The sequence below is a fragment of the Lacerta agilis genome, chromosome 10 (assembly GCF_009819535.1).
Source record: "Lacerta agilis isolate rLacAgi1 chromosome 10, rLacAgi1.pri, whole genome shotgun sequence".
NCBI classification, from domain to species: Eukaryota; Metazoa; Chordata; class Lepidosauria; order Squamata; family Lacertidae; genus Lacerta; species Lacerta agilis.
Window position 1 is genome coordinate 52,175,114 of NC_046321.1, and position 26,078 is coordinate 52,201,191.

The 26,078-nt window shown below is 41.0% G+C and overlaps 1 protein-coding gene across 1 annotated transcript in view; it reads left to right on the plus strand.

Moving 5' to 3' along the window:
• Positions 1-26,078, plus strand: part of MET (MET proto-oncogene, receptor tyrosine kinase) — a 100,710-nt gene that overhangs the window by 50,848 nt on the left and 23,784 nt on the right. Inside the window, 9 exon segments of the mRNA XM_033161593.1 lie at positions 4,130-4,255; positions 7,086-7,259; positions 13,762-13,922; positions 15,972-16,074; positions 16,486-16,622; positions 18,194-18,355; positions 19,402-19,501; positions 24,858-25,017; positions 25,020-25,072. Coding sequence (XP_033017484.1) covers positions 4,130-4,255; positions 7,086-7,259; positions 13,762-13,922; positions 15,972-16,074; positions 16,486-16,622; positions 18,194-18,355; positions 19,402-19,501; positions 24,858-25,017; positions 25,020-25,072 — 1,176 coding nt within the window.

The window sequence follows — 26,078 nt, forward strand, 5'->3', positions numbered from 1 at the left end:
GTGTCATTTAACTGGTAGTTGAGACTTCCGACTGTATTGGGATCAATTGGTAGTGTGGAAAAGAAATGCTTGACTGAATTTATCTGGTAGTCATGCACTTCAAGCTGAATACTCACTTCCAGTATAAATGAGACATTATAAACCTAGCAGTTTAAAAGCACGCCAGTGCAGGTAGATAAATAGGTACCACTGTGGTGGGAAGGTAAACGGCATTTCTGTGTGCTCTGGTTTCCGTCATGGTGTTCCGTTGTGCCAAAAGCCCTTTAGTCATGCTGGCCACATGACCCGGAAAGCTGTCTGTGGACAAACGCCGGCTCCCTCGGCCTGAAAGCAAGATGAGCACCACAACCCCATAGTCGCCTTTGACTGGACTTAACTGTCCAGGGGTCTTTTACCTTTACCTTTTTGTAGAGAGATCTAGGTTTAGATCCCTGTCATGAATCTCACTGGGTGATACTGGGCCAGTCACATTGTCTCAGCCCAACCAACCTCATTGTGAGAATAAAATGGGGAGGGGAGAGAACTCTGTATGCCATTCTGAGCTCCTTGGAGGGAAAGTGGCATATAAATATAATAATTAATAAAGAAAAATATGCTACGCATAACCAACAAAACTAAACTCATTGGTGAGAATAAAAAATGTGAAATGCTTCTAATTATTATAGGAAAATGAAGCAAAACTTTAATCCAACATGAAAATATGTAAATGTAGTCAAAATAGATGATTGCAGAGATGGTACAGTAACAAATTTACCTCAGTTCAGTTCAAAGCCTAATATGACATGTTTTGACCCAATTGGTCTTTGGAAGAAAATTATTAAATACGACTTGGTGACTGAATTGTTCCACTAGTCTGGTCTGTCTGCCTAATTAATATGATGAGTTGATCAGTTACTGTGGCATTACTATGCACAAGTGGAATTAGTATAGGAAGTTGTTCCCAATCTTGGGATAGATAAGGTTTGGAATATGTGACTAAGTAGTTCTCTTCTGACCACCGACACAGACAAATTGGGTTGAAAGACATCTGGTCTTTGACAAATTTTGTTGTCATCTATAGGTCATATCAATATACTTAATACATTTGTAAAAATGCACATAATTTTATCTATTTTTACTACATTTTTCTATTTTACATTTATTTAAAGTTACACTTCATTTTCTTATAATGTTTAGAAGCATTTTACTTTTTTATTCTTACTCAACTTATTTTTTGGGTTAAGGTCTTATTTGTAACATCAGTGTCTCGAACACATTTTCTCCTTCCTGTTTCTTTGAATCTAAACATATTGGAGTCTAGCCAACAGTGGACAGGACACCACCTGAGTGTTGATATGTAGTGGCCTGGGGTCTTTGGAAGGAAATGATGGACATGTATGTAATAATCAAATGGAGCCAAGATTTAAAATGTCCTGGTTGGATGAAGGACATCAGTCAGATGTCTGAACACTTCCATATGTATTTTTAGAGAGGTACTACAGTGACGGGGGAAAGTATTTGATCTCCTGCTAAATTTGCCTGTTTGCCCTCTGACAAAGAAATGACCAGTCCATAATTTTAATGGTAGGTTTATTGTAGCTGTGAAAGACAGAATAACAACAGGAAAAACCCCAGAAACTCAGAAGACCAAAGTCAGAGATTGATGTGCATTATAATGAGTGAAATAAATATTTGATCCCTTTGCAAAATATGACTTGTCACCTTCTCACCAAGCTGCTTGGCAATAGTCTTGTAGCCCAGTCCAGCCTTGTAGAGGTTTACAATCTTGTCCCTGCCATCTTGGACAGCTCTTTGGTGTTGGAATCTGCTGGATTGATTGCTTTTGTCGACAGGTGTCTTTTGTACAGGTACTGTAACGAGCTAGGATTACAGGTAAGACCTCTCCCTTACAGCAGGTGCTTCTAATCTTAGCTTGTTACATACAGTGAAGATACCAGTTAGCCTGACGTCTGGCTGGTTGATAGGGGATCAAATACTAATTTCACTCATTATAATGCACATCAATCTCTGACTTTTGTCTTCTGGGGGTTTTCCTGTTGTTATTTTGTCTCTCACAGCTACAATAAACCTACCATTAAAATTATGGACTGGTCATTTCTTTGTCAGTGGGCAAATGTGCAAATTTAGCAGGGGATCAAATACTTTTACCCCTCACTGAACTTTGTTAACAAGCAGGTTGGCTCCCCCCCCCACCAGCGTTTTCCATGGAAAACCTGATTCCCGTTTTCTCCGATCCAGCAGTAAAATGCAGGTTTTCCCAGGGAAAACGCTAGGACAAAAAAGCAAACCCCACCATTCAGACATGGACCTGGAAATCCCAGACCTGTGCCTGGAAATGTGGCACAAGCCCTTATGGATGGGCCCTTATACAGATTCCATAAAATGCATTTCAGAGGTTGTGGCAATGGCCTCAACATAGCAAAGGTAATAATGAGTTTATAGCATTTGCAACTTTTACTAGCAGTAAGGAATGTCTTCAGCCTGGATTGCCAGAACAAAGCTTGTTTACTTGCTGTGGTGTTCAGTTTCAGTGATAATGGATCCTTGCTGAAGCACTAGGCAGCTCTCTAGAACCATGGAAACAGGACCAAATGGTTCTGGCATTTTTTTGAAGATGCATCTTAGAAGCATTTTAAGGGTTAACGCATGCTCAGTCAAGAAATAACATTTGGCAATAAGAGGAAGCATTCTTGGCATTTTGTAGCAGTGGGCATTCAAGAGAAAACACAGCTAATGATCCATTATAAAGGTATTTGCAGCTGTGGATTTACCTCTCCCTAATACCAACATTAATCTGTTTTTTCACGCAGCTTTGCAGTTTATTCGTGTGTGTGTGTGTGTGTGTGTGTGTGTGTGTGTGTGTGTTTTCACACTTTCTCCTGGTTGTAAAACCAAACCATGTCTGAAGCATATTGGGTCAAAGTTGCATGCTGCTTAAACTATACATCTCCACTGAGTTTTTGCTTCTTCCGCATAGCCAGACAATGACCACAAAATTGTACTTAGATTTGCCCATAAATGTGGCAATGAAGCTATTAAAAAAAAAAAAAAGCCATTAGATTCCACCCCTATGGCACTGGTCTTTTGAAGGTATATTTCAAAGTTATTCAAAGATCTTAACTGGGATTTCATAGAATTTTTTACTTGAGGAATTCAGCTTTGCCACAGTTGACTTTTAACAGAACACTATTGCACTCTGTAATAGCTATTAACCTTTATCTAAAAATAAGGCTTCTACATACCAGTTTTGGTTAGCCTAATACACACTAAGCTGCACAAAGCTTAAACAGTTTTTTTGTGCATGTTAAGGGGTGGCAAACTGTTCCATCTTGTCCCCAATGCTATTTAACATTTATAGGAAGCTGCTGGGAGCTGTCATCAGAAGTTTTGGAGTGAGGTGTCACCCATATGTGGATGACACCCAGCTCTATTTCTCTTATCCATCTGAATCAGGAGAGGTGGCTTACGGTGCTAGACAAGTGTTTGGATGTGGGCTAACAACCTGAAATTGCATCCTGAAAGGACAGGTGTTAAGTGTTTCAAGTTCCTTGGTCCAGAAGGTGGGAACACAAACTGTTCTGGACGGGGTTGTATCCCCCTAGAAGGAGCAGGTTCATAGGTTGGGGGTACTCCTGGATCCAACATTGTCAATTGAAGGACAGATGGCCTCTGTGTCTGGGAGTGGTTATTTCCAGTTTCAGCTGGTTTACCAACTGCCGCCCCTTTCGGACAGAGATGATTTGGACATGGTACTCCATGCTCTAGTATCTTCCAGATTGGATTGTTGCAATGCATTTTATATGGGGCTGCCCTTGAAGACAACTAAGAAACTTCCAGCTGGTCCAAAATTCAGTGTCTCGGTTTACTTTTAGAATTCATTGCTGTCAGTCTAAAGTCGTTCGTTTCCTAAAAGTGATGCAACTTTTAAAAAAAATTTCCCAGAAATGTTGATCTCTATTCTCTTTCCAAAATATTGCTGATTTTAAATTGTTTTCTCTTTGGTTCTTAGTGCATTTATAATGGCTTGGCATTTATACTCCCCCCCCCCCAAATGGAACTATAATTATAGATCAAGATTACTGCATAATATGAATATAAATTGTTTGCTTTCTAAATTTTTCTTTTTCAGATAGTGATTTCTCGTTCAGAACACTATGAACCGTATGTAAATTTCCAACTGGATCACCATCCTGTTTCTCTAATTAAGAGTTTGCCAGGCGATGATGGTTATATTCTGGTGGTCACCGGGAATAGGGTAAATATTTCATAATCTTTTGGTTATAGGGATACCTTTATATAAGGATTCCTCCCGTTATCATTTTACAGTCCATCAGTTGTGTAAGCTGGTACCCCAAATAATGCACCCCAAAGGCACAGCAGAACCCACAAAGTCACAACAAGGAGCTTGCCAGGCTCTCGCAGGCCTCTCCCCACTACCTGAACATCCAAGCCTCTGCTGCCACCCCCCACGTTGGCTAATGGAGCAATGCCCATACGCTTTGAAACAGCAGGATCCTTGGTAGGACAATCCCTTTCCCCACCCCTACCAACAATTTGGAGGAGGTTGCAACTTTGCCCCCTTGTGTTCCATGGTAAAGGCAAAGGTTAAAGACCCCTGGATGGTTAGGTCCAGTCGAATCCGACCATGTAATTACATGGGCAGGGCGAGAAAGCTGTACCCTCCAAATCAGCTTCTGGGAGAAAATGCCCACTCACTGACAAAGAGCCTGTTGCCCCAAGGGTTCTTGGCCGGGAATGTTTTATCCCTCTCACCAACCATTTTTCAGGTATGCAGCTTCTTCCACCCCATGAAAGTCAACGGAGACATCACTCCATAGATGTGCATGGGGAGGGAAGCTCTCTCTGCGTTATTGTTTTTTTCAGCTGTGAGGAAACATGCTACGCAAAGCAAGGGGTGCTACCTTACCATTGTGTGACTAGCTGCAGCCGCAACTGCAGCCATTTTATCCAGCACATTTTATACGACTCAACTGGGATCTGAACCCCAACTAATTATGTCCAGGTTTAAGGGCACTTCCACAGGTTATACTGCAATTGTATTCTGGAATATAAAGAATAGAAGAGGCCCAGTATAAACATATTCTTACATTTGAATACAAATGTAGAAAGGCAAAAACCAATTTGAGAGTCACTCTGTGCAAAAGTCCATATTGGTTAAACTTATTTAATGCACTCTTTCTAATGAGTTCGCCTTGCAGCCTTTCCATAATCTTGTGTATATTTTTTGCTTCTTCAATTTTTTAAAATTATTTTTGCACTAAGAAATCAAGTAAATGGATATAGAGAATTGTTTGAGCAGGTGACCTGTGATGAAAACCAGTAAAAGAAAAGTAATGTAAATGTGGGGCTGACACCTTTCCTTTTTCTTTAGTGCAAGCTGTTGAGAAGAAAAATACACAATGACTTAAGTAAAATAATGGTGTTTGGAATGACCTTTGTTGATAATGTATTGAGCTTAAAGGGTATTAAACATATTCTATTATTGGAAAGAGAGTTTAAAGCGAAGAAATGTTAGTGTAATTCATCATTCTTGATAGTTGTTCTCCCCATCCTTTTAGGAATTCTACAGGCACCAATTAATTGACACTGACTAGGAAGGTAGCATTATTCCTGCCTTACAGGAGAGGCAAATTACCGTATTTTTTGCTCCATAAGACGCACTTTTTTCCTCCTAAAAAGTAAGGGGAAATGCCTGTGCGTCTTATGGAGCGAATGGTGGTCCCTGGAGCTGAATTGCCCAGGGGCCAAAAGAGGATCATGCTTTTTATTTTACAAAGAGAAAAGGGAGTGTTGAAAGGACCGGGCTCAGCAGCTGATCAGCAAGAGATCGGGAGAGAGATAAGAGTCCCAGCTCCCTTTCAGCCCCGCCCTCCTTTGTTGAATGTGCTGCAGAGGGAGGTTGTTTGTTTCCCCAGGACATGTGACTGGCTGATTAGATTATCTGTCTGGAAACTGTAGAAATGGCTCCCTTTCCTTAAGATTTTTCAGAAATGTGAGTTAAACCTCATAAAAATGGGGCTTTTCCTCTTTGCTTTTCCCCCTTTGCAAAAGGAGCTTTGCTTTTCCCCCTTTGCAAAAAAAGCTGCAAAACCTAGCTGATCCTCGGGGGGAAAAAACCAGGGCTTTTCCCTTTGCAAAAAAAGCTGCAAAACTTTTAGCTGATCCTAAAAAAAGCCTTTTGCCTTTGCAAAAACAGCTGCAAAACTTTTAGCTGATCCTCAAAAAAGCCAGGGCTTTTCCCTTTGCAAAAAAGCTGCAAAACTTTTAGCTGATCCTCAAAAAAAAAAAAACAACACAAAAAAGGGCTTTTAGAGGAGGAAAACCAGAAAAATATTTTTTCCCTTGTTTCCTCCTCTAAAAATGAGGTGCGCCCTATGGTCCGGTGCGTTCTATGGAGCGAAAAATACGGTAGCCATCATTAGCCATTTAAAACTAGACTAGGAGTTGGCCTTTACAATCAAGCATACAGTACCCAAAGCTGTGTTTGAAGGTATGGATTCAGGTTCTTGAAAAATAACAGCCACAATAACCCAATGAACTCAACGCATTGTGTGACTAGCTGCAGCCGCAACTGCAGCCAACAGCAAGCAATGAACTCAACGCATTTTTAACCCCCTATTCCCTGTTTTAAGACATTAGCAACTCAATGCTGCTTTCAAGTATGCCTTCTGCTTCTTGCATGATCAATTACTATAGAGCTGAAAAAGAAGTGAGTAAAAAGACTTAACGAGGGTTTTTTTGAAGGGGTGCGTGAACACACAGGGATACTTCTCATGTGTTGTGGTTTAGATTTACAGATTTACAGATATACCTAGCATGGATCAGCAGCCCTACATATATTGTGCAGCAAGAGAATCCCTTCCCTTTCTGCGATCCATCAGTCTTCTGATGGATCATGCTTTCAGTGTTTATTGAAGAATATGAGCCTGCCTATATTGTAAAAGTTAACAGCCATATCATTGGCAGGGTAACTTAAAAGTGTTTCTGGCTCCTCAACTGCGTATACATTGTCTACTAACCTATACAATTTTGAGGTGATTTTCATGTAACTTTCCTGTCGCTAGATAACAAAGATCCCGCTAATTGGACCAGGGTGCTCTCACGTCAATACCTGTAGTCAGTGTCTTCGATTGCCTTCCTTCATGAATTGCGGCTGGTGTGGCGACCAGTGTGTGCGGTCATCTGAGTGCACTGTAGGAAGCTGGACACAGGAAACATGTGCTCCCAAAATTTCTCAGGTAAAGCTATCTTTTTCTTTCATTAATCCCTGTGTAATGTAGACTGGTGTAATGATAAGTGTATACAATTCTGGGCAAACCCTCGTTGCCTTTTTGGAGAAAAGCTTTCCAGATAAGATGTAGCGATTTGCCAGTTCAACCCCAAGCAGGGAGTGGGTTGGAAGGATCCAGAAAAAAAACCTACTGCTGTAGTTGGTTGTCCTGTGATTTCCTTTTCACAAGTTAAAACCTGCCCTCCAATTATTTGAATAAGATGTTCTTAGACTATGGCACACCAACACAAAATCTCTTCAGTGGGGCTTTTCCCTGCCTGAAGGAAAAAGTATTTTCAGTCTCTCTCAAATTACATTTGTGGCTACAGCATTGAGGAGAGGGTTAATCCTCTCTTGCTGCCCTCTCCCGCCCTGTTTCTAAATGAAATCTCTACCCTCCAAACTTTTATTTGCCCGTTAGGGTAAAATACAGAAATTGGGAGAAGGCCTTTGTCAGGTTTTGCCTGGACAAAAATCCCAGTAAACTGGGTAAAGCCTGACAGGTGGCTTTTCTATACTTTGCCCTGGGACAACTTACCATGTTAGTTTTCATTTACATGAAGTAATTATGGCTTTCGGCATCAATATGGGAATAAGTCATGTGTGAATATGCTAAATGACTCCCAGAGTTTTTTTGCATACCAATTTAGGACTTGAAAGGTGGTGAATGTTTCTCACTTTAGATTTCTCATAATGAAGTGACTTCCTCATTCTTGGAAACAAGAGTCATTAATGTAGAGTAGCTTTCCTTTCAGTTTAAATAATAATAATAATAATAAAAAATCTAACACCATGGAAACTGGCACTGATACATCAAGGAACCTCACCAAAATGTTGGAGAGGCTGCACCTACACAGGCATGTACCTCCACTTGTGGTGGGAATGCCCCAAAATCCAACTTCTGGACAGCAGTCCTACTGCAAAGAAGCAAAATAGCTAAACAGCTATTAGAAGTCACCCCAGAACTGGCCCTACTAAATGTCTTCCAATATAATAATGCACATGCACACTATAAAGAGCTCATAATCCACCTACTCTCAGCAGCCAGAAACATCATAGCCAGACATTGGAGAAGACCTGTCAGGAGTAAGCATGGACCAGTATGGCTGAGCTGACCCGAAAATCCCCCCACCCCATGAACAAACCTCACTTCAGCCAACTAAAGATAACCAACCATGCCCTGCCTCCCCAACCTCTCTCACCTCCAACAAATATATTTGTATATATCTAAACCACTGAACCTAGGACTTGACGATCGAAAGGTCGGCGGTTTGAATCCCTGCGATGGGGTGAGCTCCTGTTGCTCGGTCCCTGCTCCTGTCCACCTAGCAGTTCAAAAGCACGTCAAAGTGCAAGTAGATAAATAGGTACTGCTCTGGCAGGAAGGTAAACGGCGTTTCCGTGCACTGCTCTGGTTCGCCAGAAGTGGCTTAGTCATGCTGGCCACATGACCCAGAAGCTTTCTGCAGACAAACGCCAGCTCCCTTGGCCTATAGAGCAAGATGAGCGCACAACCCTAGATTCGTCCGTGACTGGACCTAACGGTCAGAGGTACCTTTATGTGTCTTTATACATATGTGTTTGTGTATGTATGTGTACACACACACACACACACACACACACTAAGTGAATAGAGAACCTACTCAAGTGACACTGCCATAAAACCCCACAAACATACTAAATATTACCACCACAATCCTCTCTCCCCCTTCTCTTTCCCCTCATTCTTCTTCCTCCACCTTACTCTGTATAATGTCTCACATCAAATGTAAAAAAAGACTTTACGATTTGGAAGGGGGGGGGAGAGACAATGCACAATTTTTGTGAACCAAGAAAATCTTTAATAAATTTTTGTTTAACATTTTTGAACCTCAATACTGAGGCTGGCTCAACGGAGCCCTGTTCCCAATGGAAGCCCTATAACGGAGCTATCAATTCTGTTGACACATTTGGGTTGTGCATTGTTGCCCATTAAGTAAAGAGACAGCCTGCAGATTGACCCTTAGGAAAGGGAACCTCTCTAGAAGCTACTTTCCATTAAAAAATATATTCATGAATGCAAAAAGTGTGAGCAAGAGTTAAATTACACAAATGAGAAAAGAGCTTAGTAGCCCATCGCTGTTTTCAGTTAGCTATGGTCTTGTACAGGCTGCCTCTACATTTAACCAAATCATTTTGCATTAAGTGTGACATAATTATGAAGGTCTAGTTTTACAGAGCGGCCATGCCACTTGTAATCCCACACGTAAACACACCAACCATTCCCTCGATATATCTGTCTCTGCTGCTCACTGCTGTTGGTGTTTTCAGATGGATAAATGCATAAATAGTGGAGCCTTTGAACTAACGAACATACTTCTGTTTTGCTTTTAAAAGTGCTTAAAATAGCATCCAAGCCAAGCGCGACACAGAAAACGAATCTGTGTCAAATTTGTACCTTGGCAAACCATTGTAATCTGTATTGAAGCAAAAGAGGAAAAAAAGCCTATGGTGACAAGACGTAACAGGATAATGGTAAATGCATCTTTTGGTAATGGATTAGAACTCAGTTGTGAATTCAGGAAGGATCAGTGAACAATCCTTGCACCCTACAGTTATGTGTAGATGCACAACGTGAAGGGAAATCTGTCTTCTCTGAAAGGGGGAAGCTTTTACAATCACTTTAAGCAAGTGCACATGGCTTAAATGGGGTGGAAAGCAGGCCTTAAATAATTTTTAAATTATGAAGTCTGATTCATAGTTACATTAGGCCTTTTATGCACTTCACGTAGTGTAAAACGGCCTTAGAGTGAATGTAAATCACATTTAAAACTACATTAAGGCCCCTTACCTCTGCCAGGGCAAGGGTAAGAGGACATGGTGTGACTGAGATGTCATGCTATCATTAGTCTGTGAGGTTAGTATGAAATTGTTCAAAGCCGTCATGTGTAATTTGGGTTTTTATGACAAAATGCAGGCATGCTTGGTATAGTCATGTTATTTTTACATGCAGGAAATGTTTTTAAAGGTATCTGTTGAGTAAAGGAAGCCATTAGGGGGGGGAAGTTTCATGAATACTGTATAGCAATTCTTTAAATCAAGTCCACTGTGCTTACTCACGAGAAATTTTGCATAAAGTTAGTGAATGATGAAAAAATCTCAGAGTGCAATTGGATTGATATAAAGCTCAAGTTCATGTGCTGAATATATTTGCTGAATGTATTTTTTTTTAATGCAATATATATTATTCTCTGGCAGTGATAAATGATGAAATATCCTAATAGCTTGTGCCACAGCATGTGCAAGTTTGTGGAACTTACTTCTAAAAGGAAGAAAAATAATGCAGCTGAGAAGCTAAATCTTTATGGTCGCTAGCTGCTAAGGGAGATTTCACGCTTTGGTAGACCATGACGGTTGGCATTACTACTAAAAATAAAAAATAGATTATTCATCTTTGGCCTATTGCTTTACACCCATGCACATTAAACCTAGGGAAGAACTGTGTGTTTGAGGCTTTTTGCTGGTACTATCAAATCGAAGATAACCTGCTTTGTGTGGCATTTGCAATAGAATCCGTAAATCCATCCATATATATATATATGGGTTTTGAAGGAACAGTGTGATTAAAATATGCTAAGTGATACTCTGGTCCTTAAGTTAAACACAGAGTGGTAATTGCAAAGGTCTGAGTTGATGCTAATGCCCTCGTTTTGCCTTTAATGTGATAAGAAAAATTTCTGTCATTTTGTGTTGTTTTGCCTAGTCACGTGGAACTGGCCCCTACAACAGCTGTGGGTTGTTTTGGTCTTAGTGCAGTGGTCTAAGGCAATTGTGATCAAAATACAATACGCAGAAACATCCCTGCATGGAGTGACATAAAAACTGCTGCTACCATTGTAGATATTGCCCTGGGACCAAGCCTTTAGTTGGTAAAAAAGGGGGGGCAGAGATGGTAATCTATCCCATCAAGAGCAATTTTGTGAGTGTTTTTTAAATGCAAGAGTAGGGCTCCTAGTTTGTATCCTTTGCTTTAAATGGGCCACACTCTTCCTCAGAATTTTTGGTCACGCTGATCACATTCCTAGGTGCGGCGGCATTCGCAGTCAAAACGGTTTCTCTCTAAATAAGCAAAAGAAAGAAAAAAGCCCACAAAATATCTGAACTTCCCTATTTCATGTAAAATAGAAATGTACAACTATGGAAGGCATAAGTAAAACTTAATTTTATTGGAATAAAACTTGGGCTTCCCTATAAATGTTCATGTAGCGGCTATACTTTCACCTCTATGAGTAGCTATACCGTACTTGTTTGGCTTGGGAAATCTCTTGAAATGTCTCTCGGTGCTATTTTTCTAGAAAAAGAGGTGCTGGAAATCACCATGAGCCCCTCCTTTCATGGTGGCATAATGGCAATGGCGCCCACCTGAGTAGGTGCTGGAACTGAGTTCCGGTGAGCTCTGGCTGAAAAAAGAAAGGCCTGGCTTGTAATTATTTAGCAGTAGTACTTAATGTTAAGTACATACCCTCCTAGGGTTGGGACATGACCTCCCACAACATCACCCCACCGGCCGCCTTTATACACTGCCGTCGCTGCCTCTCAACCCACCCCGCACCACCCTGCCACCAGCCACACTTACATACCGCCTCCCCCTGCATCTTCCCACTGGCTGCCCTTACTCATTGCTGTTCACCACCACAAACAACATGCGCCACACACGAACGTACGTCCAGAAGCAGCGCCAGAGGAATAGGAGAGCATGGCACAAAAAACACATGCATCTTTGTGGTTTGTGTTCTTTTGGTTCCCAGGAGAATGCGGCGCCAGCTTCATGCAGCAGAGGCAGTGCCTGCGGAGAAGGAAGCAGAGGGAGCCAAAAAGGGACATCTAGGATTGGCATCAGAAGCTGGGTTGGCTTCTGTAAATCTGGGATGTCCTGCTCATTAGCATGGCTAAATAATGACAATAACAACAATAACTTAAAATCTATACCCCGCCCATCCGGCTGGGTTTCCCCAGCCACTCTGGGCGGCTCCCAACAGATTAAAAACAGAATAAAACATCAAACATTAAAAACTTCCCTAAACAGGGCTGCCTTCAGATGTCTTCTAAAAGTCAGATAGTTGTTTATTTCCTTGACATCTGATGAGAGGGCGTTCCACAGGACGGGCGCCACCACCGCGAAGGCCCTCTGCCTAATTGTCATTGATAGAAGATTTTGCAGCCCAACAAACTCTAGAGTCTCATTTACACAAGGGAGAGTAATGTAAGACATTGAGGAAATATGGCACATACATAAAGACGACTCTGGAGTAGATTCCAAATGGACTTTAGTAGGGTCTGGATTTAATTCATTGTCTCATTTTCCCTAGGATCAATTGTTTCACTATTTATATGGTTTAATTTGTGCAGCATTTTCAAAATACCTACTTCGCCCTTGGCATTTCATTTCCTAAATCCTTCTAGTATTAAGCCAAGTCAATAAAGTTTAAATGAAATGTGCCAGCTCCTTTTGGATGTTCAAAGGGGACAGTAATTTTGCTAGAAATGTCCTTTTCGGATTCAACATGAAGAAGCAGGATTCATGATGAAAGACACAATTGTGCTGCTTCTTAGGAATAAAATAACTCTCACTATAAAATATTAAGCCAAAGTCACTTTAGTCATTCCATCACAAGCATGAGTTAATTCTTTTGTTCTCTAGCCCAGGGGCTTGAATGTTTGCAAACTCAGATGCTATTGTTAAAAGTCTATATATGCCTTAAAAGCATTGTCAGATTTTATTGACAGCGCCTCGCTGAATACCCTCCACTGAAATTTGAACAACTTCCATAGTATTCATATATTTTTCCCACCATTGTTATATTTACAACACAATTTACAATATATAGAAGGTTGTGGGAGGGGCAAGAGCACTTCCTTTTTGGATTGTCACTACATTGCTGCAAGGTAGTTTATTTTTAACTTGAAAATGTAGAAGTAACCAAATGGTATCCATTCAGCCAAAGCATTGTAGAAGCCCTGCTAATTCTGTGGCTCCCAAGGCAATGTTTGATTTAGATGTCTTTGAAGCTATCATCGCCATGAATTCTTGCCTTTTCATCACGTTGGCGAAATAAGTTACTGATATTCTTTTATTCACTATCTTACTTCTAATAAAATAAGTGCATTGTGTTCTTCTGCATACCACAAGAAAGACATAAAAGACAAGCTAAAGGGGTATTAAAAAGACTATTACAATGCAGCGCTTGTTCAGTGCCCCTAAACATAATAATTCAGAGCTTTCTAGCAGTGGCTGGGTTATTTATTGCTACTGTCTGCGAATGCTCACACTGTGATGAATGAAAGGTGAGGAACAATTAAGATAAAGGGTAGAGTACTCTCCAGCAGAAGAAATTATTTTCTCCCATTATTTTCCCTTTTGAAAAACACCTTCAAAGCCCATCAGAAATCCTAAGTGTGTTACTGTTTTTTTTTTTTTTTTTCCTTTTCAGATTCTTCCAAGCAGCGCAGCTTTTGATGGTGTAACAAGACTGACCCTGTGTGGGTGGGACTTTGGGTTCAGCAGAAACAACAAGTTGAATCTTAAAAAAATGTCGGTTCTTATTGGGGGACAGCAGTGCATTCTGGATGTCAAAGCTAGTGACAAAAACAAGTAAGAGATCAATGCTGTCTTTATAAGCAAGTATCACGAGGCACATGGGCGATGGAAGACACCAAATAACTCGTACTATGCATTCTTTGGCCATCTGTCACTGAAGTGTGATATTCAGTAGTAAATGTTGCTGCGTGGCAAACTGTGTCGCTGGAAGATGCTCCAAAAACCAGCTCATAGCTCTTACTTTGTCAATAGTTCTCAGTAGCACTTTATTTTATTTATCATTATTTGCATGTGTTTGTTGTCTGTTAACCTAGTTCTGTATAGCATGAACTGCCTATTTCATATGAGTGCCTTTTTATCTCACTGGGGATGCAAAAAAAGATTTAAAGGTCTGTTACTAACATACCCTGCCAAGTGTAGATTCCCAGCCAATTAGCTAGCCATGTGGACTGGCTCTGCACCAGCCTCAGTCATTAATCTGGTGTATCAATATGGGTGGAAGCACCAATATATCTAGAATGTGGAGGTAAGAAATGTTGACCCGTGTGTACAGCATAGCAGCCCAACCTCTCAGACCAAAGGCTTTCTCAGCGGAGGATGGGCGCTGGCTGCCACAAACCTTGATCTGCAGCTCACACCTCTCACTTCCGCTAACACAAGCCACCCTTTGTTTGAGGATGATAACCACCAAGAAACTCTGGTTGTAGTACAGTGCTGGGCCGTAAAGGAGGAAGAGGGGAAATGTCATGGCATGCTCCATAGACCTTAGCAATTTGGTCTCTTGGCGCTGTGGTCTAAACCACAGAACCTAGGGCTTGCCGATCAGAAGGTTGGTGGTTCGAATCCCCGCGACGGGGTGAGCTGCTGTTGTTCGGTCCAAGCTTCTGCCCACCTAACAGTTCAAAAGCATGTCAAAGTGCAAGTAGATAAATAGGGACCGCTCCGGCGGGAAGGTAAACAGTATTTCCGTGCACTGCTCTGATTCGCCAGAAGCGGCTTAGTCATGCTGGCCACATGACCCGGAAGCTGTCTGCGGACAAACGCCGACTCCCTTGGCCTATAGAGCGAGATGAGCCGCAACCCCAGAGTCGTCTGCGACTGGACCTAACGGTCAGGGGTACCTTTACCTTTACCCCTCTATAGCCTCGAGAGCTGCTCCATACCCTGACTCTCCAAGGGGACAAAGGCGGCGGTAGCATTTGGTTGTTTGGAAGGACTCTTTGGTTGTTTGGAAAGACTCGCGGCTCCTTTTCTTCTGGGTGACTTCTGAGAGCTTCCAAGAAAAGGTCTGTGAATTTGACCACCTTGGACCACAGAGCCCTCAACAACAGAACCTATGCATCTCCTCTTGGGAAGAGATGTTGCTGCTACATCATAGGCAGTTAAAGCTGGCAGTTATAAACATTACTGTGGCACCATTGGAAGAAACCAAGCCCAAATATATAGTTCAGGTCCCAAACTAGTTCTGTTTGGTTCCTGTCAGTCTTACAATTGGTTCCAATTAGTACTTTAGGATCACAGAAGGTGTCTACTAACAGCTACTTCTTAATTTACATCTTTAACATTTTACCTTTTGGGGGTTGTGTCCTGGCATAGCTGTAAGGATGATGTCATTAAAGGACTTGTTTTCTTTGAGTGGCTTATGCAAGCCTCATCATAGCATTCCTTTAGATAAATCTCTGATAAAGCTGTCCTAACACGTACTTTTTGTGATACTCTTGGGAACACCCAAGGAAGTTTTTCTTACCACTGTAATATCTGTTAGGGCAGAGCGCTTGTAAGAGACAAGTTTCGTTGATCTTTCACCCACTGTTTGGAACAAAATATATATTAAAAAGTGTGTTTACATAGAAACTGGAATGTGCTCTCATCTCTCTCCCCCTCCACGCACTAAGTCAGAGATGCATCACAGATTATTGGCAAAATATCTACAGCTTCAGGGCTATCTAGAATTACTGATTTAATAAAATAATAAATAAAAATTATGCATCAGGAAAAGCTATAACAACTTTAAAAAACGAAGATTATTATTATAAGTTTGGGTGATTCTTTTATATTTATAACGTAATTAGAAATAATGTCTTTGCTTTGTTGTTGCTGAAGGTTGGAGTGCACACTTGGCGATGTAACGAATGCACGTTTTAATGTACCGAGTGTCGTTTCAAATGGACAAGCTAATGCCACTTTCAATACCTTCTCTTACGTGGTAAGTGTTAAAAGCAAGGGCGAGGAACATTTTTCAGCTTGAGGACTGCATTTTCTTGTGAGGAACCTTCCAGGGGGCATGGAAGTGATTTGTACTTTTGCTTAGCAAGGCCATGCAGAAGAGATTTCTATGCATACACTCCTAACCTCTAGCACTAGAATACGGTGCAGAGCAGGATTGGTGGGGGGGGGTGCTGAGGTAGGGTATGGCCTAGGGAGGGTCTCAAGGTCCAGTCCTGGAGGGACATTTGACCCCTGAGCCTCTGGTTCCCCACCCTTGTGTTAACCGTTAAAAAAAATTACTTCTTATTATTAAGTATGATTACCTCATTATACATGTTTTCTTTTAATATGATTCTTAATTTTGCTCTTTTTTTTTTAATTAACAAGCTGCGTTCTTTTTACTTGACAGGATCCCATAATAAGAAGAATCTCACCCACCTATGGTCCAAGATTTGGTGGAACGCTGTTGACTTTAACTGGGGAATACCTAAGCAGCGGGAATTCTCGAGAGATTTATGTTGGAAGTAAACAATGCAGATTGACAAGGTATAACGTGAAACAGTGTTTTCAGTGTTGTTAATGTGCAGGCTGTTGTTATTTTATTAGTTCTGTTCCATTAGATTTATGTTCCGCCCTTCAACCCAAGGTGACCAGGGTGGCACGTGAAAAAAACCACAAAACGTATAAATCAAAAGCAGCAATATAAACCGATATCAGAACTCTGAAGCATTAAGATAAGCAAGGGTCAGAAATCTCAAACTTTATTTACTGAATTACTTAATCACATATTGTCCGCATATCCAAGAAGAAAACAGTGCATTATTATTTTCTCAACAGGAAGTTAACTAGTGCAGTATAGACAATCTGTGGGCCTGCAGTGTGTAAGAGAGGTCTGTGTATTGAAGAGACCCCCAAATGGTGCATTTCTGTTTATCTCTCCCTGCTTTTCTTACATTTTTGGCCGGTGGATGTCTAGCCTCAAACACTATCTATGGTGGTGGAAACATTTTCCCCTCACTCTCCCAAGTGCATTTTTTAATTTAAGAACACAATACGAGTTTTGCTGCATCAAGCCCACCTAGTTTAGCATTCTGTTCTCACAGTGACTGGCCAGATGCCTATGGCAACCTGACATTATTTTCCAGCAGGAGTGGAAAAACAGCCATGCATTTGTGTGGAAGGTGCACATAGGAGTATGCAGGAGGGGGCTACCTGTGCTTGGTGAACCTGGTGTCAGGGGTGAGGGACGAGTTTTGCCTCCTTGTAATTGTGTCCCAAATTGAAGCCTGCTTACTTTGTTTCCTGAAGATGCTCTGGGTACCACCTTCCCCCAGTTCCATTTTTAAGTTGGGCTAGAGCAGGGGTCAGCAAACTTTTTCAGCAGGGGGTTGGTCCACTGTCCCTCAGACCTTGTGGGGGGCCGAAAAAAAGAATGAATTCCTATGCCCCACAAATAACCCAGAGATGCATTTTAAATAAAAGCACACATTCTACTCATGTAAAAACACGCTGATTCCCGGACCGTCTGCGGGCCGGATTTAGAAGGCGGTTGGGCCAGATCTGGCCCCTGGGCCTTAATTTGCCTACCCTGATGGAATGTTGGAACTATATTTACACACGGAGAGCTGCAGTTCATACTAAGTGTGCTGATGTGTTTTAGCCTTCCTGTTCCGTTTTCTTCCCCTTTCCTTCTTTTTGCTTCTTCATTTTGATTTCTGTTTGGGAACTGGCGTTGTGTAATGGGTAGAGTGTTGAACTCAGGAGCGCTGTTGTTCAAACTCCCTCTTCACCTTAAAGCTTGCTGCGTAGGCTTGAGCAAGTCACTGCCTTGGTTCAGACAGAATGATATTGGCCTAATAAACAATGCTTGTGCCTGGGTGTTTCCCCAACTCCTTTTTCATGTGCCAAACTGCAAAAACTTTCAGAGTTTAAGCCACAGTGTCATCCAAATTGGGAAGTGGTGGCTTAATTTCAGAACTAGGATATCAAGTTAGGGGGTTGTAGCCAATGTTACGTAATTTAATGACTAACTTAGGCTAGTTTTAGAAAATATGCAGCATGTATTTTTCGACAGCGATTATAGCAAACATTTCCCCCTGTGGATTCTTCTTGTGCAGAGTGTCTGATAATACCATAGAGTGCTACACTGCTCCGGAAAGAGAAGTGTCAGAGTGTCATGTCAGAATGAAAATTGATTCAGCGGTTCGTTCAGCGGGTCATTTTACATACAGAGAAAACCCTACTGTTTCTAAAATTTATCCTGCCAAATCTTTTCTTAGGTGAGTGAAATTTCCAATAAATATATTCATGGGAATGAATGAGCAAAGAGTGGCACAGCTTACCAAATTTCCCGAACGGATTTGAATTTTTATTCCTAGGTAATATGCCAAGCAGTTTTATATAATTTGGATTCCACTACCTTCCCCAAAAATGAAAGGGGTTTTATTGACAATTTAGGAACCCTAACCCCATCATGGTGTTACAGTCTCCATTCATACATATTGGCTGCATATGGCTTTAGTGCTATGTGAATTAGACGTTGTGAACTTGCACACCCCCTCACATGCCCCTTCTCCTTTGGTGTAGCCATGAAGAGGAAATACAGAGCTTCTACTTCTGTTTTAGATTAACTGTAGTTTAGCATATCATCTGAATCCTAGACTGCGGTTAACCTTAGCTATGGTTAGTAGAAACAGGTCAGCTTCATAAACTATGGGTTGAAGTTGGCTTGCTTCATCTAACCCTAGCTGAGATAAACACAGCTTGTCCAGGTTTGCACAACACAGTAAGATGTAGTTAATCTAAAAGAAAAGTGAAAGTTTTCAAACTTTCATGACCAAGCCGAAGAGTAAGAGGAAGTGTGTGAGCCTAAGCCCTGCATAAGCTCAGTCTCATAACACTAACTATAGTTTAGCATTATGTCCGAATGAGACATCTCTCACACACTCACACTCTTACACACATGTATGGGAGCCAAGACATTTTGTCACCTGAAGTGAACCACAGAACAGTGCCTTACCTGGCCAGGAAAGAAAGGGTCAGTGAAGATCTACATCGGGAACAAGGTGGGGGAAATCAAATCAACCTTACGCAGTGATTGAAGTGGGAATAGAAGTCCACTGCAGGGAGTAAAAGGGACTGCTCTATATAGGTAGGGTTGCGGTTTCTGATTTTGTGTTCATTTTGTGTTCATTTCTTTCACAAGGCCCATTTTTAATCTGTTGAGTCTAAATAACATATTGATATTTAAGAAAATGAAAATACTGATCTGCATTTTGGATTGGTATTTGTTTCTATGATTATTGTTTCAATTTCTTTTTCTCAGTGGTGGAAGCACAATTACAGCTCAGGGGATCAATCTGAATTCAGCACACTCTCCAAAGATGGTGGTAACCGTCCCTAAGTTGGGCAAGAACTTTACTGTGGTAAGTCTGTAGCAAAAGTGCTAACTTTAGATTAATATGCACAATACCTTCAAACAGAACATGCAGCACGATCCTGGGCAAATTTACGCAGAAGTAAGTTACACTGCGTTCATTGGGACTTATCTTCAGGTAGGTAAAATTGAATTGTTTGAGATTTATTCTGCATATCTCTATATATCTTCTAGTTTCTGATTAACTGACAGAATGATGCGACCTTTTGCATTAAAGATGACAGCATCACGTTGCATTGGGAGGCTTAGCTTTCTTTAAAGTCTCTAAAAGGGTTTGCTGGTACAGTATATTTGGGCAAACAGGCACCACAGTGCAGGCCTATATGCCAGCTGAGCTTTCAAATACCACAAAGTATATTAAGACCAGCCAAGCATGTTGAAGAATTCTTTGTCACGTAGGCTGAATTTTATTCTTGTTGGAGAAGTGCCATTGTCGTGGAGAAGTTTGTATACAGTATAGGGAAATTGAAGCCGGCATGGGTGGAAATACACGTGTGAAGTTGGTGTGCACGCTGGCCTGGCACCTGTTCCTAGTTTCCCAAACTATGTTTTAACAAGGCAGGATCATTAACATCCGAAAGAGCCCTTTCAGTGTGTGCAACCACCACCCCTTTTCTGCATTAGACGTCCACATGTCATCACTGTCGTTTCATTCACTCTTTCTGGTGAAACTGGAATGCTCGGGGTGGGGTGAACCCTTTTTAATATCAAATGACAGATCTTAGCTTAGACATCTTTGCAGTTGGGTGGATGCATCTGTCTAGGCCAAACACAATTCCTTTTTATTTCCGTCTACTTTTTTTCCAAGTCTGTTATTGATCACCTAAATCTTCCCATTCACATTGTTAGGCACCCATGCTTTAGATTCTCTGTGAAAGGCCATTTATCCTCTGGGCTGCCATGACTGTCGAGATGCTATAACATGCTACCTTTTTACCCCTTGCTTTTATCTGGGTCAGCTACCAGGTGATGCCCTTAGGCACACAGATCTTCTTCCACATTTATCCTGTTGTTGCGCAGGTTTCTTAAAAATCAAGTTAGATACTGGAGTTCAGGTTTTATCGGTCATGGCTTGCTTTCATTGCCTCATAGGTCACAATTAGTGCTGAGGCAAGAATACATATGCCTTCATATTGTAAGCCATGTGTATTTTTGAAGAAGGCTTCCTTCTTTCCTGCAGCTCACTTAAATGCTATACATATTTCAGCAGTAGTCAACTTTTTGCAAATACTTCCATTTTTATTTTTATTTTTACAACAAAGAATAAACACTGCCTGAAATACAGTGGAAACATTCAAGGAAAATGTTTTTTTAAAAGCCAGATAAGATAGGTGGAATGTTAATTTAGTCTTGATCAGATGGATTTGGAATTTTTTTTCTTAGAGATTATCAATGCAGTATTTCATGAAAAGCATCACATTTTTCAATTTCTAAAATCAATTTCAGAGTAAGAATGTCATGTCAAATTACCTAGCAATAAGGGCACAACAAATGCAATGTCTCTTGACCTTCCCAATCAGTCACATTGCATCACCACTAAAGAGTATTATTAGATTTATTTATTTTTTATCGTTCTCTGAAAGCATCCTTTTTTCGAGACTGGCCTGATAAAGTAAAGAGCTATAGATCCTATTCTAAGAGATGCCCACAAACTAGGTTATAAGTGTCACTGTTATTAATTTAAAAGACATTGGTACTCTGAAGTAGATAAGATGTGCAATGAATTTACGTTAATGAAATCAGTATGATTACCAGGATCTGTTCTGATGTATACAAATGCTTCTGTGTATAATCACCTACATAGGAATATAGCTATCTTTTAAAGTAGTTATTAATGAAAAGGGATATAATTGCCTGAGGCCATTGCAGCAAACATGAATGTAGTTACATGCTTAGTCTATGACTTGCTAGTATTTTTTCATTCTATTTAATGTAAACGGAACGCAACATATTTACATGCACACTCCTATGCATGCTTACTCAGAAGTCAGTCCCACTGTCTAGGATTTACACCCTATGTTTATGATTGCCGCCACAAGCATTTAATTTAAGCACCTTTAACTTCAGTTGGTACCCAGATTGCGCCTAGTGCCTGCAATCTGCATGTGCTCCCTTGAGGCATACATATAAGAAATGTGCAAGATTATGGAACAATATCTGTTTTCTTATTAATAAGGCACAGAATTGAGTGGGGGGATTACCTGCATCACTTCACTCTACAGCTAGGGGGAAATAACTTAATTTTTAATGAATGAATGAATGAATGCTCAGATAGAAAACCAGCACAGACAACAGATGACTGAGCTAAACCTTATATTTCGGCACTAGCCTGGTAGCCATAAGCAAGAAGGAATTGCTTGCAAGTGTATGGAATTCAATGCATCTGAGAGAACTGGCTAGCAAAGGAGGACCAGGGTACTCTGTTCCTCCTCTGTGCCTAGCATAGAAATGCAGTCGACTGCTGCTGGAAGGACAGAGGTGTTTGTTCCTCTTCCTCCAGCCTGCAGTGGGAGTAAGAAGAATTGCAGGCTAGTAACTTTTATGGACCTACGCTTATATTTACAAAGCTGGCCAAACTAGGATTTTTGTCCTTGATGTGCTAGTTTTCTGGATAACGTTAAAAAGTGATGACTCCCACATGCAGGCTAAGCAGTACTGTCCTTTATATTGCCTTGTTCTGCTGCACATGTAGACCTGACCTAAAGACAACACTGGACCTCTCGGAGATGCTGTGTTTTGAGAAGAAGGCGTGAGGGTTCCTGCAGCGTCTCTGAGCCCTCGCACCTCCTTCCCAGAGCCTGGTGCCTCAAATGTATGATTTGCAATAATTTAGGTAGGACAGTGGGGAAGAAAGCATTCCCAGCTGCTGCCAGTTTTGAGTTTGAGATGCCCATAGCATTTTTGGCAGTAGTCTGGAATGTTTCTTCCATTGTCTTAAATAAATTCCATTGCTGGGTTATTTTTCTTTCCGCTCCAGCCTTCAACTGAATGAAAGACCACAGTCCTCAGCCATGTACTATTTGTCCTGTTCTTTCACGTGAAAAAAATGATGCAACTGGGCTAGAATTTTCCATGGGCATGCAAACCAACAGCCTCAGATTAATTCTAGAAATGCTTTATGTGAGTTTAGATAAAATGGCAGAGGTTTAGAGTTCTGTGAGATAAACTGTGTGTTATTCTGGAAGATCTTGGCCTGATCTCTTGACTTTTTTATTATTATTAATGCAACATTAGGGAGTGGCTGCTAATCTGATTGGACAGAAGCTGCAGGCATTTAACCCCTTTCCCCCCATACTGTTTTCTTGTTGCAAATCTCTCTCAGTTGCATACTTGACATGCATGCAAACTGCTATTTTCTCCACTGGGACGGAAACACAGGCACTTGTATTTCCCGCAGCAGATCAAATAACAGCTTGATGTGTTTGTGTGCTTTATACTGCAGAAGGAGCTAAAACGCTCCACCCCTCCATGCTACTACTTCATCCCAATAACTCAATACACCACTGCCCACAACCCCTGCAGCTGCATTTAATAAAGAAAGATTGATCAATTGTGGTTATCCCAGCACAATATGTAGTTTGGCCCGGAGTCAGCCATAAAGCACACCAGAATTTCTAAGCTGGCAACAGAGTTTGACAGAGCTACTGGAATGTGCATTCTATTTTTGTATGCATGCTTTGCATTTCTACAAATTGGTTATAGGCTCACTTCCCCAATTAGATGGGGGGGGGGGGAATATACATGTGACACTTGACTGTCAACTCTTGACTGTCTTCTCAGTTCCCTACCATTTAACATACATAAACAACTGCGTGTGTATGTTCTTGTAATCCAGCATTACAGTACAAAGCATTGCAGTACAAAGATAACCATTTTAACTGTCAATAAATCCTCTTTTTAGGATGACACGTCACAGAAAAAATATATAGCTACGTTTGGGTAAAGCGAGACCAAAATCCTTTTCTTTCCCTTTCTTTCTTTTTGCCATGCCCATGTGTTTTAAGTAGAAAAGTACTCCTCCTTACCTTGCAGACTTGGCCATTTGAGCAATTTCTCATGGCTGTACTTCTTGCAGGTGCGGGTTGTGCTATTTGCTTCTATGGAGCTGTCGTATCTTGAAGTGGAGACCTATATTTTTTCCCCATTGAAACAAATGTGGAAGTCAACAGATTTAGAAGCTCAGTGTGTACTGAAAGTGGGCACATTGTTTTGTGTTAATATGTAGGATCTCATTTGAGCATCCATCCCTTGGTGCATAAAGAAACCTGTACCAGTGGAAATAAGACCAGAATTTACAACTTCCCAGAGTTTTCAACATAAGAACCATTTCCCAAGATGGTAGGAGTATTGGACACTGTTTTTGTTGTTTAGTCGTTTAGTCTAAATGACTAAATGGTAGGAGTACTGGACACTGTTTTTGTTGTTTAGTCGTTTAGTCGTGTCCAACTCTTTGTGACCCCATGGACCAGAGCACGCCAGGCACTCCTGTCTTCCACTGCCTCCTGCAGTTTGGTCAGACTCATGTTGGTAGCTTCAAGAACACTATGCAACCATCTCGTTCTCTGTCATCCCCTTCTCCTTGTGCCCTCCATATTTCCCAGGTATTTTCCAGGGAGTCTTCTCTTCTCATGAGGTGGCCAAAGTATTGGAGCTTCAGTTTCAGGATCTGTCCTTCCAGTGAGCACTCAGGGCTGATTTCCTTAAGAATGGATAGGTTTGATCTTCTTGCAGTCCATGGTACTCTCAAGAGTTTCCTCCAGCACCATAATTCGAAAGCATCAATTCTTTGGCGATCAGCCTTCTTTATGGTCCAGCTCTCACTTCCATACATCACTACCTGGAAAACCGTAGCTTTGTTGGCAAGGTGATGTCTCTAGCTGGACATAAAAGTAGAAGACAACTCTAACTGTCCAAGACACACATCCATAGACTTACACACACACACACACACACACAGAGAGAGAGAGAGAGAGAGAGAGACAGAGAGACAGAGAGACAGAGAGACAGAGAGATGCCCCTAATATAACTTGTTTAAGCCCGGTTTATGTAACATCACTAGGTGTGTGTTGCAAAGTACCGGTATGTCCATGATTAGAATTAACTTTACAATTTTTTAAAGTTAGTGTGAAGTTTTATAATGGAAAACTCATATTGCTGCTAAGTTAAAAGAATATGCAAGCTATAATTGGGACAATTCTCTGAAAGCAGAAATCAACAAAAAGTTGAAGTCAGCAAGCAGCCTTTCATATAAAATGTTGTGATACCCAACTGTCTACTTATTCAGTTTCCTTTTCGTATTTTAGGCATGTAAACATCTAATACCTCTTCCCCCCTTATTATTTTAGGAATGTAATCATCGTTCTAATGCTGAAATGATCTGCTGCACAACTCCGATGCTAGGATCATATAACCTGACACCACCTTTTGTGACAAAAGTATTATTCATTTTTGATGGAGTCATCTCACCTGCATTTAATTTTGATTATGTGCATGACCCGGTCTTTACATTCCCTCAAAACCTGTGGTGATTTCCAAGGGAAACCAAAATATTGTGATTAAGGTAAGGGCTATTTGGTTTTAATGTAGTAAATGAGCTTGCCCACATCACCCCAAGGAATTCTGAGAAACGTGTCTGGAACCAATGGGGATCTGAAGCAAGCAACAATGTGGACATAATTTTGACTGGCATACAGATGGGACAAGATGTGAGAAGCTTGGATTAAATTTAGGTTTTCATGTATATTTAGTGTCTGTTAGTGCTTTTTTTCTGAGGGTACTCAAGGGATACTCAGTACCAGCACCTTTTTCTGGAAGAAAAGCACTGGCTTCTGTTAACAGGCATGCTATGCCTGTAAAACAGTAAGGAATTTGGCTATATTTTTACAAGTGCTTGCCCAAGAGCTTGTGTTGTTGAGTAGCAATACATCTTTAAACCAAGATTGGGTCAGGTCTAGAACTCTGCTGTCAGTTATAAGGACCCCCTGGCTTTTCTATTCTTTTAAAAAAAATCTATAAAAAGGTTGCTAAACAGTTTTACATCCCAGGAAGCAGACTTTAGCACTGGGCAGGACCACTAGCAAATGTGAGCGGGACACAGAGGCAGAAATGAACAAATTCAGACTGTGTTGGGCAATTGGATAAATGAAACCTGGCAGATTTCACTGAAAATTTGACGTGTGATAACTGAAACCGATCCTCGTTTGTGTTTGCTTTCCTCCAACTCACTGATTCAGTTGGCAACAAAAGTAAACCTGGTTAAGGAGTAATGTCAAGCCTTACCCATGTTTGTGCCTTTGTCAGCAATTTTGTAGTTGTAAGCAATTTCAGCACTTAATCCTGAATAACTCCCTACAGAGTTCCGAATATAGTTCACTTTGGCCGAATATAGTTCACTTCCAAATATAGTTCACATGTGAGCAGTATGTATCCTGCACCAAGCTCTTGCACTAGTGTTAGGTACGTGTTTTAAATATCAGTGGTGAGTCCCTACTTAAAATGAGAAGTGCATCATAGGGTAAACTATTATAGTTATTCAGTATCCTCCCCCACAAATCAAACTCTAAGTG